Here is a 17,578-nt window from a genome sequence, read left to right as displayed (position 1 = left end):
AAATAAGGCCGTAATAATTACAAATTATATGGCTGGGTCGGATAAAAGAGGAGCTTGGATGTACGGGGACACAGTCTATAACACATCTGCTTATGACAAACTCTTTAACATCTGACATTCACAAAGAATGGTTGAGAAACTATATGCACACATATGTACTTACAGACATCATTATATGTAATAAACTGCTCAAAGTACTGAATGTCCTCTAACTTTATGCAAGTAACACCGAAGGTATTTCAACTGAACTCCTTATAACATAGAACAAAACAAAGGGGAACAATACAAAATAATAAAAGATCAGGTTAATTTCAGAAGCAGTTCGAAAGAATTAAAACAACAGATGCCATCTCACTGAAATAAATTAAGACAATATTTAAAATAAAAATGTATTATAACAGAAAGCACATTCTTAAACGCTAAAGGATCATGATCAAATTATGACCATATTACAATCCGCATTTTTCAGATGGTGAACATTTTCGCTGGACTCGACTATATATAAATATATATTATTCTATCAATAACTCTATTGAATGAAAGATCACATATGTTTTTAATGATTGACATGTAGAGGGGAAAGGCGAAACATCCAAGCAGTCCTCATCAGGCACTTTCTTTCTGCGTGGACCGAGGGTCACTGACCTTGAGCAACACACACATTAAACATTACAGCGCTTAACTCCACATGGAAGCACTTGACTCTCGAGCGGTGAAGTGGAAGGAACCGGGGCTGGTCCTCAGCTCTGACCTAAGAACAGTTTCACATTGGTAGCAAGGCAACATGGTAAAATCCGATGTCTTTAGGAGTAAAAAGCTGAGGGAGCGTCACTTTGAGTGAATATTTCTCCTCGTAGGTTCACATATCCAAGACTTTCTTAAATAAAATAATCTTTGAATCCTGAAATAATGACAAAAGTGCAAAAAGGGATTCTGTAGAGTTCAACCACTTTAAATATTACGATAATCGCTTGCGATAAAAATGAAGACCTCCTCATAGATAAAACAGGGTTTATACTCCAAATTACTTTAGGATCGAATGGAAAACTGAAAACTGCCGCAGTATATCTAGTGTCAAGTCTTAAAGTTCAAGAAAGCAAAGAAACTGTTTAAAGGTAAAGTGTGACATTTGTTTCTCTTCTTTTTAATGTTTTGTTATACTAATTTCCTCCGAGAAGGTCTTTATTTCAGTCTTTGAAACGCTGAGAGGTAAAATGACATCTTGAGAAGACAAAATTGGCAACTTTCTGGCTACAAAGCTGTGCTAAATGCCAATTCTGGCTCTACTTGATCAACTCATCAACTCATCTAAACTGCACTTTAAAGGGACAGCTCACCCAAAAATAAATTGTTTCAGCATTTATTCGCCCCCGTATCATTCCAAACTTGCATGACTTACTTTCTTTTTCGCAGAACACAAAAGAAGATATTCTGAAGAATGTTGGTTACTAAACGACAATGAACACTATTGACTTTCAGTGTTTGAACACAAAGCCACGGAGACATTTCTCAAAATATCTCCTTTTGTGTTCAGCAAAATAAAGTGATTGATTCAAGGCTATAAATAACAACAGACATTATATTTTTTGGTGAATCATCCCTTTAAAGCTGCGGGAACATCATTACAAAATGTAAAGAGTATAAATGGGACAAACATTAGAATGTCTAGAAAGAAGACATCTCCAGGATGATAATGATGTGTATAACTGAAGAAACAAAATCCTCTGAGAGTAACTAACAATAAATACAAAAAAGCAACACAATTATAATGAAAGATATGTACACACATTTCCAACAATAGGGTCTCTATAATACTTTAAACGTTTTAGAATGGCAATGCAAATATACTTCTGCTCAACATAAGAAGCACTAATCAGTTAGAAAATTAATAAAACAACCATAAATTATAATACAAAAATTCATGACGGGTTAAGTTTCTTTACAGTGGGGCGCGAGTCCTTTCGCAATCAGCGATAAAACAAAATATCCAAAAACCTGAATTCGTCCATTCTAGAAAAATACAACTTGCCAAAAGCGTTTGTAAAATATTCCCTTAGTTGAAAGTGTTTCTCCTGTTGTGTTGTTCACGAATTAAGTGCACTTGGTCGAGTTCGTTTAGTTCTCTTCCATCCAGATTCCCCATTCAAATGAAAAGAAGATTCAACTCAGTCCGTGTATCGCTAAATGTCTAAAACAGGTTTTGGTGTTGGTTATGAAAAATACTAAATCTGAATTTGTGTGAAACTGTAGTCGGTTATTTCTTTCAAAGGAAAAGACGGGTAACGCTCACAGCCGACCGGTTCGGTTCTAAATTGAAGCGTGTATGAAAATAAAAACTGAAGCGTTGAGTGAAGAGAGGCCGCCGTGGGGATAGAGGCAGGACAGACACATCGCTGACCTACAGACCTCATGATTTCCAGTCTCACAGTATCAGTGAGGTACCTTGGGCTAAAAGAAAACAAATAGCAAGTTAAATCAAAGGCTAGACAGAATCAAAATGTTGAGAATGGAACCGAAAAATAAACTGTACCTGTCTGGAGGGGGCGCAGTGAGGCGGGTCAGCGACCGACGACCACAGACCACTGTGGCTCTTCCTAAAGATGGCGTCCAAAGCCGCCGATTTAGAGGTTTTGCTGGGTTTGTCGGGGCCGGCGCTGGATCCACGCCCTTTCCGTTTCCTTTCATCGGACGAGCTGTACGACAGAGAACCTTGAGACGGGACGTTTCCGTGCGAGAGCTCTGCACCGCCGTACCTGGCCTCCCTCGACCCCTGCGCTCCGGGTCGTGGTTTGGCCCGGACACTGAGTTCCGCCGTGCCATTACTGATGTGTGCCGTGCCCAGCTGCGGATCATAGCTGATGCCGCCCTTCCCGTCAGCCCCTGATTCTGAGTTAGGAGTTGGCTTGCGTCTTTTGGGCCCCCCCGAGACTTGTAACGGTTTGGCCGGTTTAGTCCGCTGTGGTTTGGGGCGGGTTTCCGGGTCCCTGATACGGAACACCCCAGCACCGTTCTGCGAGTAAGTGCTGGAGTAGGAGACCATGGAAACGCCGTCTTCGGAGGTCGTGGGCGTGTGATTGGGGAGGAACGAGGAGTTCAGCGAAGGCGCTTCAGTGGGAGAGGGGGAGTCGTTTGTCAGGCTCTCCACCATTAGGGGGACTTTCCTATGACAAACAGGATATGACATCATCAACCTGTGGTAGTGATCTTTGTGGCATGTTAACCTTAAAAGCACTTCACGGAGGCATATGCATTTTTTTTTATTGTAAATTCGTTTCAGAGTTAAGATGAAATTGGATTTGTTTTTGTTTGTGCAGCTTTTGATTTCATTAAACCTTGAAAACATTTTTTTAATTCATTGTTCTCGCCAGAAATAGTTTTATATACATTAAATATTTTTTTATTAATTAACTCTAGTAAGTAATGTAGTATACTGTTTTATTAACTATAGTAAGGTTCAAAAACACTTAAGTGTACCTCAGTAAAGAATGTAGTAAAGTTTCTAGTACTATAGTCTTTGTATAAACCAGTGGGACAAACTTGTAAACAAATGAGTGGGAAAAACAAGTGAACTGCATGAACTCATTCACATATTTTTCCTAAATAAAGTCATAACTGTGTAAACGTTGTGTAATGTTCACCTCCACATGAGAGAGTTGACGTGTTTCTCCACCATGCAGTGAAGAGCGAGTCTCACCCGATCCCACCGGCGGTCGAACACATACTGACCCCTCCCCATCAGACGACTGCTGAACGCACAACACTAACACACACGGACAGAAGAAAATCTGTTATTCTGATGAATGAATGTTTCATTTTATTTTAATAATATCAGCTAAACTGTGTTTTAAGTGAATGTGTGATGTAATGTGACGCTCACGCTCATGGGTCTCGGGTGGTGCGTTGAATAATGGCACAGCGATTTCTCACACTCCTCAGGTGGGTCGGCCTCTCCCTCGTCACTGGATAGTCGGGCGTCACTCTTCTGCCAGCTGGGCGGAGCTTCAGGAAGAGGCGCAGGGGCGGAGCTAAATGCCACAGCACCTCCACTGCCAGACACTCTGGAGACCAAAGACACAAAATCAGAGAGGAGTTCGATAAAAAAGCCATATTTATTAAAAAAACTGTAATAATAAGGTAATAACAGTTATAAAAGTGTTTTTTGCACTATTATTTACAACATGATCTACATTTCTCAATAAGGTAAAATAAAAACAACTTTGTCCTTTCTAAATAAATTGCTAAATAAATAATAAAATACATCGTTTAAAAAAAGTTCAAAGTTAAAAATAGCTTAATAAGAAATAAAAATAAACAATAGACAAACCAAACATGTCAGTCTTGGAAAAACATGTTATTTTTCTTAACCTCGAAATACAAAGAATTTTGCATTGAAAAAATGAGAATGACATTGTATTTATTTTAAGGCTTAACACAAAGCATTCAAAATACGCCATCAGTACCTGTGTATGTGAGCACTGGACAGCTTCAGTTTGAGAGTGGGCGTGGTCTTTCCATTAGGACAGCTTGCAGATAGGCTGGGCGCCGTGTCACATGATTGTGTCGCCTGCACTGATTGGCTGCTCGCCTGAACGTCCTTTTTTTTTACCACTTCTTTCGCTCGCCCCTTGTGCTCGGCTAGAAGAATGTCAAATTCTTGCTTCCGGCCCTGGACCGCTCGCCGATGGGTCAGAGAGTGAGTCTACACAGACAAACACATTGCTTACGTACAGCACAACACTGACCATAAAGTATGAAACAGATCAAATATAACCATACAAAATGAGTTTAATACATACGAACCTTACAGGTTAATGATCGAGTGCACGACCGCTTTGTCTCTGGGTCCACAACTCCACAGTGTTTATTAGGATCGAAGATTCTCCCTGTAAAACAATAACAGCACTTCATACTTTATTATACATAACACATTATAATTTGCTTTTTTAGATATTTTAAAAAGCTACATTTTTAAAACGGCACCACACAAACGTTATATCTGTGATCCTTATCACAGATTCTTCTGTTCCAAACAAAAGTGAACGACTGACCAACACAACATTCTGTCCAATATCAAATGGCATTATCATATATGTTCTCAACAGGTTAAAAAATCCCGAAATTCATGCAGTTGAGAGAGTTAAAAGTTGTGAAATGTTTATCCTAAATATATTTTATTAAGTAAACATAAAAGGTTAGCTGAAATAAAATGCATTATTTTACCCAATGCCTTTCTGTTAATTTCTGTGTTTTTATTGTAGATTAGGGCAAAATCTGCAAAATCTGGTGAAAAAAACTGAATACTGAAAATGAAATAACCAAATCGACCTAAAACTTTGACCACACAAAACATTTTGAGCTTAAGTATTAAAATTATTCAGTTATTCTAATCCTTTGCGATTCACATATTTCAACAACTTTGATCCATTTTTTATCTCATTTTGATTTTCCGTTGTCTTATAAGGAAGTCGCCTATGTAGACAGCAAGGATTGGCATGTCTGAGAAGTTTTGAACAGAATCCAGCACAGCTCACTCTTCACGTCAACATCTCCCAGAATGATCTCAACCTCTCTATAATAGCTGTGAGGCTAAGTGGTGTTTGTGAATGAGAGGATCTGTCAACCGAAAATTACAAAGCATAAATCAAACAGTCCAGAGTGACCAAAATCCACATAAACAACACGTCTGACCTCCACCGAAGAGAAGAGTCGAGGCTGAGGCTAAAGTTTGACCAAACGCTCAAAGATCCCGAACCACACAAACAACACAAAAACCATGAGCAAGACACATTCTGAGAGAGACAAGTGTTTTCTTTATATTGATCTCCTCTCTTTTGTTGAAAGTAAAATAACGCATTAACCCACCTGACACTCTCCTGTTCCTCACACCCTTGGCTCCGTTCTGATGTTTCCTGTCTGGGGTAGAGGGAGGGGTTAACAGTCTCCTGTCCAATACGGATGGAGACGTGGAGGTCGGAGGTCTCCTCTCCAGCGAGGACGGAGAGGCGGCGGGTCGCTTCTCCATCGGTGACCGTAAGGGACTGGGCCGCTTGTCGTTCAGCGAGGGAGGCGTAGTCGAGCGAGGAGTGACGGGACCGCGACCGTTCAGAAGCTTTTCCTGGTTCTTGTGAGACGCTGGTGATGCCAAGCCGGACTTGAGAGAAGCTGAAGAAGGCGAGGAAGACGAAGAACAGGGCGAAGAGGAGGCGAGAGAAGAACCCGGGGTGGGAGACACAGAGTTGACCTTGATGTGCGCGCTCTCCGATCTGTTGAGGCACGGCATCTTTTCCAGACTCACCACGGGTACGGACACACTGTGGACAGAAAAACAATTCATTTAGAAATGTCTTCAAATTGGAATTGAAACACATGTATGTACCGGTGTACCCACCAGGCTTTTGCTCGCGCTCCCTTAGGAGGATACACGGCCAGCGGTGCCTTGTTAAAGCGAGAGTGAGGATAGTCATGAGGGACCCGGAAGGGGAGCGCCTCCACTTCACTGTGACCCACCGACATCTTGGCTTTGACAGGAACCAGAGGGGCTCTGGAGCTACTGGGCGAGCCGTGTCTCCTCTCTACACATCATGAAACACAAACATGAGGATAGTGAACCAAACTCTGTCACGCTGAGTAAACAAGTGCAGGTGTTCAGTAACACAATACATGATAGACATGAACGCACACTGTAGTGTTATTGCACACATCCTTATTATAAATCCTTGATAAAAAGTACATTATAATCCAGATTGTTTAGAATGCACCTCCACTTTAACTGCACATTTTCCTTTTAACTGGTGTGAATGTTTAACTGTGTTTTGAACAAATGAATGAAAATGTGTACATTTTGCATTTAAAGTTATTTATTTCTATTAATATTTCTTGTTATATTTAAACATTCAAAGTTTTTTGTTTTTTTTGGCAAAAGTACAAGATGTAAGTTTTTCAACATGTTTTTGGAATATAATTCAATATCATGACAATATAATGTACAATAATAAAACATACCGTAAACTTTGATACAGTCACATCAATTCCTTTATGGCTGCCAAATGATTAATCGCGTTTCATCGCAACCAGAATGAAAGTTTGTGTTTACATAATATATGTCTGTGTGGTGTGTATATTGTGTGTTTATAAAAACGTACACATACATGCATGGATTTAGGAAAAATATAAAATATGCAAATTAATAAACATTTATATTTATTTCTAATGATTGGTAAAAATAAATAAGTAAATGTAAATATTTCCTAGATATGCATACATGTATGCGTTTATAAATATAAAAATGAATATGCACGGTACACAGACATTTAATATGTAAGCACAAACATTTATCCTAGATGTTTGACAGCCCCAAATACCTCAGACATTCATACAACTATTTTAATATTTATACAGTATATAATAAATTAAACATATAGTAATATAATATTTACAATATAAAACAGCATAATAGAGGTTTATCTTCATTATTTTTTGCATTTTTGCATTCATGCCATAGGAAACTTATACGGTTTATCGGTGAAATACCCAGATATATTCTGCAAATGTTGTGATCAGGTGATAAACACTTACGGTTCTTGCTATGCATGGCTCTGGGGTGGGTGGGGGGTTAGAGGCACTCACTGTTTAACTACTCCACAACTACCTGCAAACACACAACAACAACAACAATCAAACACGAAACAAAAAAACAACACACATGAGAATTCATCTAGCTCCAGTGGATGTATTCCATTTTACAGCAGATGACTTTATGAAAAAAGCAACCTTGTTTATTTTCAGAGCATGTAAGAATAATGCGACTGGCTCATTGGGGACGCTCTCGAACCATCCTTGGCCTTCACATGCGGCTCGTCTGCCAGCAAAAACTCGGCCAAGAGCCGCAACACCGTTTGTGCGGTCTCAATAGAGCCGTTTTTAACAAATTCGGACACAATGGACGGGAACAAGAGGAACGCTGGCCCGCCGCCTCCAACCACTCGCAGCAGGTGTGTAAACAGGCCTGTAGGTGACTCCCTGCAGCTGGACTGAAGAAAGGCCAAAGTCCACACAGTTAATCTGCTCAAGACAGGCACTTTGAATATTGTTTGTCAGATGTAATAAAGAAAGATGAGTATTAGCACTCCAACGGGCCTCTGAGAGGATGTCAAGATTCCCAAAAAGTGGAGGAATGCACTGTGCTCAAATGGGCGATGCAGGTTTGAAAATGACCTGCAAGACATTCACATTACCCAACACTTCTCTAGCATGCATCTGTTAAATTAAAAAAGCAGCGGTGTGAAAATCTCTGCATTGAAGAAGCCAGAATATCAGACTTGATCTAAAGTAATGAAGATTCTGTCATCATTTACTCACCCTCTTGTCATTTCAAACTGTTATGAGTTTTTTTCTTCCGCAGAGCACAAAAGAAGATATTTTGAAGAAAGTTGACAACCGAACTGCACTGGACCCCATTCACTTCTATTGTATGGATACAAAAAAACAATACAAGTGAATGTGGTCCAGTTAACAGCATCTTTCAAAATATCTTCTTTTGTGTTCTGCGACAAAGAAAGAAACTCATACAGGTTTGAAATGACATGAGGGTGAGTAAATGATGAATCCTTTTTGGGTGAATTATCACTAACTCAGCAACCGCCGAAAACATCCTAGCAACTACAAAAATGACCCTAGCAACCATTCAGATTTCTCTATTACAGTGGTTCTGAACAGGGGGGGGGTCGGAGCCCACAAGGGGGCCCCAGCTGACTTCCAATGGGGCCTCAAGGTGACCAATATTTTACAGTTAATAAACGAAATGTTGAGTGGAAGGGGGGCCTTTGAACATTGTTGAATACAATGGGGGCCTTGGAGTCAAAATGCTCCCTGCTCCGTAAACCAACATCACTCATTCATTTTCCTGAACTCATTGTCAATTCTTTTCATTTTTACACTGCAGTGCATTAAAGAAAAATAGCCAAAAATGTGTTCCTTGGGAATCGAACCTTCAACAGTTGAGCTGCACGAACAAAATGATTATAAATCCTAAGTCAACAATAACATTGATCCATTTTCTTTTAACACAACACACTTCATTGTCTAGCTTTAGATCTGATGACATCACAGGCTGAAAACACTCCAACTTCCTGTGCAGAAGTGTCATCTCACAACGCACTCTTTTAACGTCAGTGTAAACTCGCATGTGTGCGTGTTAGGCCCGTGTCTGCGTGTGGTCTGTGATTCGTGTCTCCCCATCTGAAGGCCACAGGAAACCGCAGGCACAGATCTGCCAGAGCTCAGCTGAGCTGCATGTGTTTACATCCGGCCTGCAACTTCAAGAAGACACCAACACCGGGACCTAATCCCTACAGTTACACACATACGGCAAACACAACACGTACACGCCTGCGCTCAAACCAAGAGCCATGTGAACACGTGAGCCCGGTGAACAGCGCACACATCGGCTGGGAGCAGCACTCACCCGGCCTGTTTGCTTTGCGATGGTGGAACAGACGAGAAATAAAATCGAAGGAGCGTCAAGAGAAGCACACAAGAGAACAGCATGCCTCCTCAACGGTTGAAGGCATTCCAGCCTTTCTCTGCGTGTTTGAGTTGAATAGCTGTGAGTCGTTGACCCCTGCGATGAACTCCAGCGCCCCGCAGCTGCGGCGAAGCTCTACGCTCTCAGACGGCCGGCTTAAAGGAGGGGGCAACGGGAAAGAGCGGGATGAATGTGAAGAGAGCGGCAGCTCTTTCCTCTACGCTCACTCTTGAGAAACCGAGCAAGGAGAGGGAGAGAGAGTGAGCGAGGACACGGCGAACAGCCTTCCGTCCCGCGAGCGCACGTGTTCTGGGCACAACACCAAAGACATGTGAGAGATGGCGGTGAAAATGAAAGCAAGCGTGAAGAGGCTTCAGAGAAGAACTGGTGTGTGGCAGGAAGCAGCTCGAGGGACCGTTCAGTTTTAACAGCCCGGGGCACAAAACTACTAAAGGGTGAACTACCCTTTAAAATCACAATTTCTGTGTTTAAAGGTGCTATAGTATGGACAACTGTTTTTGCGTCAGCATAGATGAATAATAAGAGGTCCATACATGGAAATGACATATCATGAGCCTCAAACACTATTGTTTCCTCCTTCTTATGTAAATCTTGTGCATGGAATAGAAGCGAATAGGGACTGGGACTTTCAAGCTCCCGAATGACCAAAAAACAACACAGCCACACAAAAAACATCCCAATTTTTTTACGGTCAGACAGCCGGCTGCTAAATGCTCAAATGCTGCCCACAATGTTCGGCTGTAATGGAAGGTTAGGCTGACGCTGTGGGCTACACTAAATGGTGTCATAACACGCCTAAGGTGTAACACAGAGGCGTTCAAACGAGACATGTAAGCAGCAAACTGCCTTATTCGAGCATTTTTAAACTTACAGAATACGACCACAAGCATGTACATACTTTAATTCTAGATGCAGACTTTTCAAGGAATCAGTGTTTTCTAAAGCAAGCATCACTATTAAAGTCGCACAATCTTAAGGATTTAAAACAAAACTCTTAATGTTACACTTAAGGTTTATAAGTAGTCCCATATATTTCTGCAATAGACATATATACTACACACATCATAACAGCGAAAGATCTCAGACAGCCGTAACTAAAGACGTTAATATTACCTTTTTGAATCGAGTCAGTAAACAACCATCTACAACACCCTTCAGAGACTTTTTCAGAGTTTCAGAAAACCCAAACAACTGTTTAAGCATGTAAAGAAAATAAAATTTTAGATGTAATACTGTACCTGAATGTGACAATAATTCACATCTGATGGACATTATCTCTGACATTATCTTTTCAGAAATATTGAAGAGTTAATTTCCAAAATCGGACAACTCAGTTTTGATTGAGCAATGATAATAAATAAAAAACTAACACAGTCAAATTAGAGTGATCTGTTTTTGGAAATAAACATTTTCGGATAAACTTTTCCTAAATACTGCTAAGAACATAACATTGGAAAGTGCATAAATATTAAACCAAAACAACAAATATAAACATCAGAAGCAGATTACATCCCAACCAAGCACTCAGAATGACACCGTGAGATACAGACACTGACATATTTGAGTGTACTAATATCAGCAAGATAAGATGAAAACTCAATAAACAAACAAACATAAAGATCCATTAAACGCTGAGTGCAACTTTTCTGTAGCTGACGGGCTACAACATACACCAACAACAACACGTACTCACCGTAATAAGTCAGGACGTCCTGAAGCTTAGAGACTTTCCTGCAGACATCACACACCCTGGGTTTGTAATCCTCATGCGTCTGGAGGTGATCATACAAGAACATATCTACAGGAGAGAGAGAGAGAGAAAGAGTGAGAGATATCATACACGTGATGCTGTAATTACTTTGAGTTTCACATCATCGCTTTCAGTCGCCTCTTTATATGATTCATCACAAGCATTTATATCTGAAAACTGTTTGTCTTGTGTCAAAAACAGTGTTTGAAATCAAACTGATGACTTTAAAATTATTATTCTGCATATAAATGCATCTATCATTATTGTGATAATAAATACTAAGATTTTACATTCAAATTTAATTCTGAAATTGACCTTAAACAAGGATTGAGTTTTAAACACACAAAAGAATGAGAACAATATTTTTTATAAGGCAAATATAAAGGTTTGTGCCAAACGAGACTCTTACCAGAGAATTTGAGCGACTAAATCTTTCTCACGAATGAAGTTTAAACAACGCCAGATACAGATTCCATTTATAATCTCCGTTTTTAAAAACCTGACTCAATAAATTGTGAACCAACTATTCAAATGAGGGCTGGCAGCAAACATATCACCAGTAATACACACCGTCATCATCCATGAAATTTTAGATTTTAAAAAACGACTTTGCATTTTAAAAACAGAATAAATCCACTGCTTTGAGTCACTGTTAAAACACAACTGACCCCCGTCTGATTCTTTCCCACAATCCTGACCAGGAACTGCCTTGTAACCACTGTCATTCAAATGCAAGTTGAGCTGTCAATCATTTGCATTGTGGTCACATGACTAAAACACATAGTGCTGCTGCAACCAATAGCCGCTTAACTGGGGACGACGATGTTAGCCTTCAGAATAGATGAACACTCGTCTGGTTTGCTGATCTCTCTTCTAGCACTCATGCAGAATAAATATACTATTCTTTTTATACACGCACATCTTATACACACATATACTCATGCAAGACAGTTCTGAGTGTTGATATTATTTAGAAACGTAAAGAATCATTGTTTAAGCTATGTTTGAAATGAAACACTAGCAGGATACTTCCTAAAAGTCCCTCAGCATACAGTCTACTATTATTAAAAAATAGTGTGTAACACAGATCACATTACGCAACAATGTGTTTGCATATATCAGTGTTGACACATGACCTCATTATGCACATTTAATGAGGTTAAATAGGCAGCAAGTTAAACACTTTTAACTGTTTCAACTACCAGCAGTCCGATTAAATCAAGAGCTACCATTAAAAACACATTTGATATTACTTAGATATTCATTTCCTCCCACATAAAAATACTGTGCTTCAAATGGTTCTTCTATAAAGAACCTTTAATATCTGAAGAACTTTTCTGTTTTGGAAATGGCGAAAAAAGCTTCTTCAGATTATAAAAAGTAAGTCTAAATGGTTCTTTGTGGAACCAATAATGGTTCTTCTGTGGCATCGCTGTGAAGTACCTTCTAAGTACTTTTACTTTTAAGAGTGTACTATAGATTTCTGTAGTATTAACTATAGTTTAAACACTATGATATCTAGAAATTTTACTACAAAATAGTACCATACCTAATACAATAGTATACTAGAGTAATTTATAATATTGCTGGAGAGAGAAAGTCAAGGTCAAGTTGAGCGCATTGCATTGTGGGATACAGCTTTTCATACACCATTGATAGTTTTTAACATTGTAGAATACTTTAACATTGTACACAAGGTTTAACACATAATTGTATTAAAGATTACCATATAATTACTTTATAATACTACAGGCTCTTTTTTTCACGTGGGATGAAAAGAGTGCACTGCATTGTGGGGAAACAGTATATTGGTGCAGTTAAATAATCAGGTTCTGGAAATTTGCATATTGTGCACAAGACTCACACGTGTGAAATAGTAAATGTAGTATGCCGCAGTCAACACAACTTACACACAATAAATAAATTAATAAATAAAGTTTTGCAAACGCAGTAATGTGTCATTCTCGTGAAGAAACGCCCACCAAGACACGCTCACCTTCTTCTTCACCGAGTTTGATCACTACTGTTCCCTTCAAGAGCTGCTTCGCAGGTGTATCGGAGACGCAATCTAAAAATGAGTGCATTTGCTCATATTTCACATCACAAACTGAAAGCAAACAGTTGCGGACACTCGTAACTAGATGGCCTCCTCGCTCCAGCAATGCAACCACGCGCGCGCGCGCGCGCACTCGATGTCTAAACTTGTCCACTCTCACAGTCTCGGAATCCACTGACAGTGCATCGGTGTGAAAAGTACAGAAGAGCATTTCTGCACGTGCATCAGTCCTTCTGTATGACACGCAACAAACGCACGCACGCACGCACGCACGCATGTGTGTTTACAGCACGTTCTGTTATTATTGCACACACGCACGCTCAGGACACACGCACACGCAGCTATGGCTCAATCTCAGCTCCAAAACACGGACAACAACAAGTGCCACACTGTCACGAAAGCTCAGTACGAAGGCGGTGTCGCGCACTTACCGCGTGCGTGGCGTGATTCGCTTGCGTGGATGGAGGCGGAGAGCGCGTTGCGTGTGAATGTATCCAGTGCGAGTCCTCGGCGATACAGTATCGCCATTGCTTCCTTCTTGTTGCCTTCGCATTCAGCGAGATGAGCGAGCCAAACATATGACGTCAGCTTCGGCTACGTTCGGCTTCCGGAGACGTCAGGGCGCATGGCAGGCTGTTTACATTATACGTATTGCATTTGTATTGTTTAACTCATTACATTTTGGATGTATGTGTTTATTATCAATCGTTTACAGGCGATGAGTTATTGAAAATGCAATAAAAATATAGTTTATTAGAATTGCTGTTTTAACAACGACTGTTTGTACGATAAGAATCAATGTAATTACAAAAAATATATAATCAAAAGCATTTTTCGATTATTATGATCTTAATTACATACGTAACTAAATTGGGAATTACATAAAGGAGTTGTGTCATACAGCTTTCTGCCAATAGGAGGCGACAGAGCACAAATAATATACAAAACATAACAGCCCTTTATTCGTTTGTTGTAAAAACATCAGTTTGTTCATTTAACTTTCATCTATTTTATTAGACCACATCATGAACAGAGATATGATAGCATAAGATCAGTGACTACACACAAAAGAATAAGGTTTTACACTTGTGAAACTCTTTTTAGAGCTCTCACGGGCACCGTCTCTTTCTTTAATGCTGTAAACCATCATTTGCTGCATATAATGTTTTGTTTGTTCTCTTGACAAATGGTGAGCAGTGAAGTCACAGGATACACAGACAAACAAAAGCCGCATTATATCAGAGGGAAACACAGATTTATTTGCCTAAGAAATTATTATTTTGCCCCAAAATACAAAGTCAGCCGAGGAATATCAGTCTTGCAAACACTGTCCTTCACAGTTTTATTCACCAAATATGAACCACTTTTAGTGCACGGATAACAATGTTTTACAGATAAACGTAATAGGCAGAGGAATAACATTGAACAATGAGTGTAAAAGTAAGATGAAGATAAACTTGAGGAAGGATGAAATTAAATACTCAAGCAAAAACCAGAAATGCTGTATAATACTGCATTAAATCACAGAAAAAAAACAAATACAAATGCATGAACACTGGAACATGTTGGCAATATGAAGAAAGGCAAGAAATCGTTTTCTTAAAAGAAATTGAAATGCAAAAACGTTTAGAAAAAATGAGCTGAAACATAATACGGTGACAGATAACTGAGGAATGATAAACAATCATAAAACCTCGAGAACATGAGGGTGAGGCACTTAAAAACAAAGACACGTTCTTCAAGTTCACAGGAAACCAACATACAGAAAACAAAAGAGGAAAACGAAATGAACATTTGACTGTTCTCACAAACCAACTGCATAAAGTATAACCTTCATGCGCTGGATAGATGTGTTTGTCACAGGTGAGTTGGACATTTCTTATTGTGTGTGGCGATGATTTGGGGGCGGGGTTTAGATAGGGCCCGGGCCCCGCCCTGCTACCTGCCGGGCGTTGACCTTCTGAGAGTGCCAGCGTGACTCTTTATACACAAACCAGGCATTAACAAACCAAACGATAAGATTCAAGAAACCAAATACCTGTTAATAAAACAAAAAATATATGTAATTATGATTTTTTTATGAAAGAAAGAAATGTTTGCTTTTATAATCCTTCACCATAATGTGTAACATAACAATAAGAAGTTAATCACTATAAATTATTTTAATAATTTATTCTTGATAATTGTAATAATATTTTATGAAATCTCACTCCACATCTTAGGGTCAATGTTCATTGACTCTTACCACAGATATATTAAGTGAGCGCATGCTGGCATACTCAGTAACTTCACATGCACCAAGTCTCCTCAGACAGAGGTGAAGAGTGGACTGAATGCCGGTTGCGCCGGTGGCGTCCTTCACCATCTGCAAACCCCTCGCCCACGCCGACGAGCACACGAGCCACAGGAATGCAAACGCCGCCGTCATCACAAAATCCTGCCCACAGACGTACAGAAATGTCCTAAACTCACTTACCTTGCACTTACAAAGCTTAATGTGCTCAGATCATGAGATTTGAACCTCATCTTGTGGTTGCATACTCACAAACATCGGGCCAAAGTCAGAATCTCGGTATACGTGCATGTAACCCAGATAAACCAACAGAGACACCATGGAGTAGAGAAAGGCCAAGACGGCTACAGCCACAAAGAACTCGACAGAGGACGAAGAATCTCCTATCAGATGGGCTTCAGCAACCGTTTGGTTGCAAAGGTTCGTGTCGTTCTCCACCAGAAGTACCCGACTCAGCCTTTGCAGATAAATGCACGTCATTCACAAGACATCATGAGGAAGATCCGTGAAATGAGACGTCAGTTGGAACTCACCTGAACGGATAGGAGAAGATGACCGGAAGTGTTTCAGTGCTGTTTCCATCACAGGAGATTGAAAGCACATTTCTGCCACTATATCCCCCACACGTCCCGAACGCTAAAACAGCAGCGAGCTACAGAAACACAAAACTTTATGAATAACACAAGACAAGCACCAACCTGAAGATGCAGCAGAAAGGTTCCCGTGATATCCGTGTTAGTTATTCATGTTATAAACGTTGTATAAGCTCTTCTATCTCCCTCATCTGACATGCTGAGATCTGATATCGGTGTCAGTTTTAACCTTTGACTTCCATCTCACGGTAAACCCATGAATGAAATACTAAATTACTGTAAATCAAGACCTGCTGTTGAAACTCAATACCAGATGTTGTGTATAACAGCTGGATACATCCTGTTTGCCAACTCACTGACCAGAGTTTAAAAAAGACTAAAAGGTCAACTTATCAACCCCAAATCATGAAAAACCTTCATATATATTTTATAGACAGTAACAGCTGAGATGAGATGCCAGATCAGTTTTGTGTGCCAATAACAAATTCCTCAAAGGAATAAAGCAGGGAGGGGATCTTATAAGAATGTTAGCTGTTGCAAGATTTTCTTTCTTTTCTTTTTCTTACATTTTTAAGACAATTTTAATAACTTTGAAATTCAACAAAACGGAATGGCTGACTGCAACCCAGTAAATCATTAGTGCGACAGTAATGCATAACATCTGTTGCTCACGAAGGGCAAAAACCGAGTCAAGCTCAAATGAAAAGATGTTTTACGCGCAAAGTTTATATAATGTGTACTTTTGCTGTATGCATGGGAAAGATGTAGAAGTGTTAACGCGTTTTGATCAGGCCTTTGCCCTTCTGAGGATAAAACGCGAGGATTAAATAGGCAAAACAGATTTGGGGTTTGTTTCGTTGTTCTTTACTCACCCACTCCACGATTTTAACGAAACCCAGCGGTTCTTTCAGCGGACTCCAATTCAGTCGAAATCCAGTCTGCATCTTTACTCAAATGTGCTCCAGGAAGAAACCCCAAACGGATCTTGAATCTCCCCGGTCAAGTTTCATGAAAAGCTGTAAGTTTGACAGAGTGACGTGGTTTTTGGTAAATGATGCTGCTGCCCCTCCTCCATGAAGAAACAGGGTACAGCCAAGCCCCAGTGGAGAGACACTGTATCCCATTAAGATGTGAATTCGGTTTGTGCTATTTTATTTTATTTACAAATTAATACCAGGCATTAACTAACAGACTTGACTTAAATGTATCCGATGAGCGAAGGCGGCATACATCATAGCACAAAGTGTTACAATGTTTCTTTTCTCAACATTTCAGTCATGTGATTCAGCTAAAGATGAATTCTTTAAATTCTTGCTTTCTTAAAAGTTTCTCAAAGTGACTC

The 17,578-nt window shown here is 39.8% G+C and overlaps 2 protein-coding genes across 3 annotated transcripts; both read right to left on the bottom strand.

Moving 5' to 3' along the window:
* Window positions 1-996: 996 nt before the first annotated feature.
* atxn7l1 (ataxin 7-like 1) lies at window positions 997-14,084 on the bottom strand. Of its 2 annotated transcripts, none has more exons than XM_056748943.1 (11): window positions 13,291-14,084; window positions 11,238-11,342; window positions 7,576-7,648; window positions 6,389-6,572; window positions 5,863-6,311; window positions 4,801-4,883; window positions 4,461-4,699; window positions 3,878-4,058; window positions 3,639-3,760; window positions 2,531-3,161; window positions 997-2,448 (listed from the first exon to the last, which is right to left on the bottom strand). In XM_056748943.1, exons 3-11 carry the CDS (start codon window positions 7,589-7,591, stop codon window positions 2,431-2,433), a joined length of 1,923 nt encoding a protein of 640 aa, XP_056604921.1. In that variant the 5' UTR covers window positions 7,592-7,648; window positions 11,238-11,342; window positions 13,291-14,084; the 3' UTR covers window positions 997-2,430. The 2 variants fall into 2 exon arrangements, with proteins under 2 accessions (XP_056604921.1, XP_056604920.1); XM_056748942.1 differs by having other exon boundaries at window positions 13,782-14,084.
* Window positions 14,085-14,668: 584 nt separating this feature from the next.
* sypl1 (synaptophysin-like 1) lies at window positions 14,669-17,553 on the bottom strand. The gene is made up of 5 exons (XM_056748465.1): window positions 17,109-17,553; window positions 16,177-16,295; window positions 15,896-16,100; window positions 15,596-15,787; window positions 14,669-15,388 (listed from the first exon to the last, which is right to left on the bottom strand). Exons 1-5 carry the CDS (start codon window positions 17,178-17,180, stop codon window positions 15,263-15,265), a joined length of 714 nt encoding a protein of 237 aa, XP_056604443.1. The 5' UTR covers window positions 17,181-17,553; the 3' UTR covers window positions 14,669-15,262.
* Between the last annotated feature and the right edge of the window lie 25 nt (window positions 17,554-17,578).

This window comes from Triplophysa dalaica, chromosome 5, assembly GCF_015846415.1.
Source record: "Triplophysa dalaica isolate WHDGS20190420 chromosome 5, ASM1584641v1, whole genome shotgun sequence".
Classification (NCBI taxonomy): domain Eukaryota; kingdom Metazoa; phylum Chordata; class Actinopteri; order Cypriniformes; family Nemacheilidae; genus Triplophysa; species Triplophysa dalaica.
Note: the sequence above shows the minus strand (reverse complement) of the source record. Positions and strands in the feature narration are given on the sequence as shown.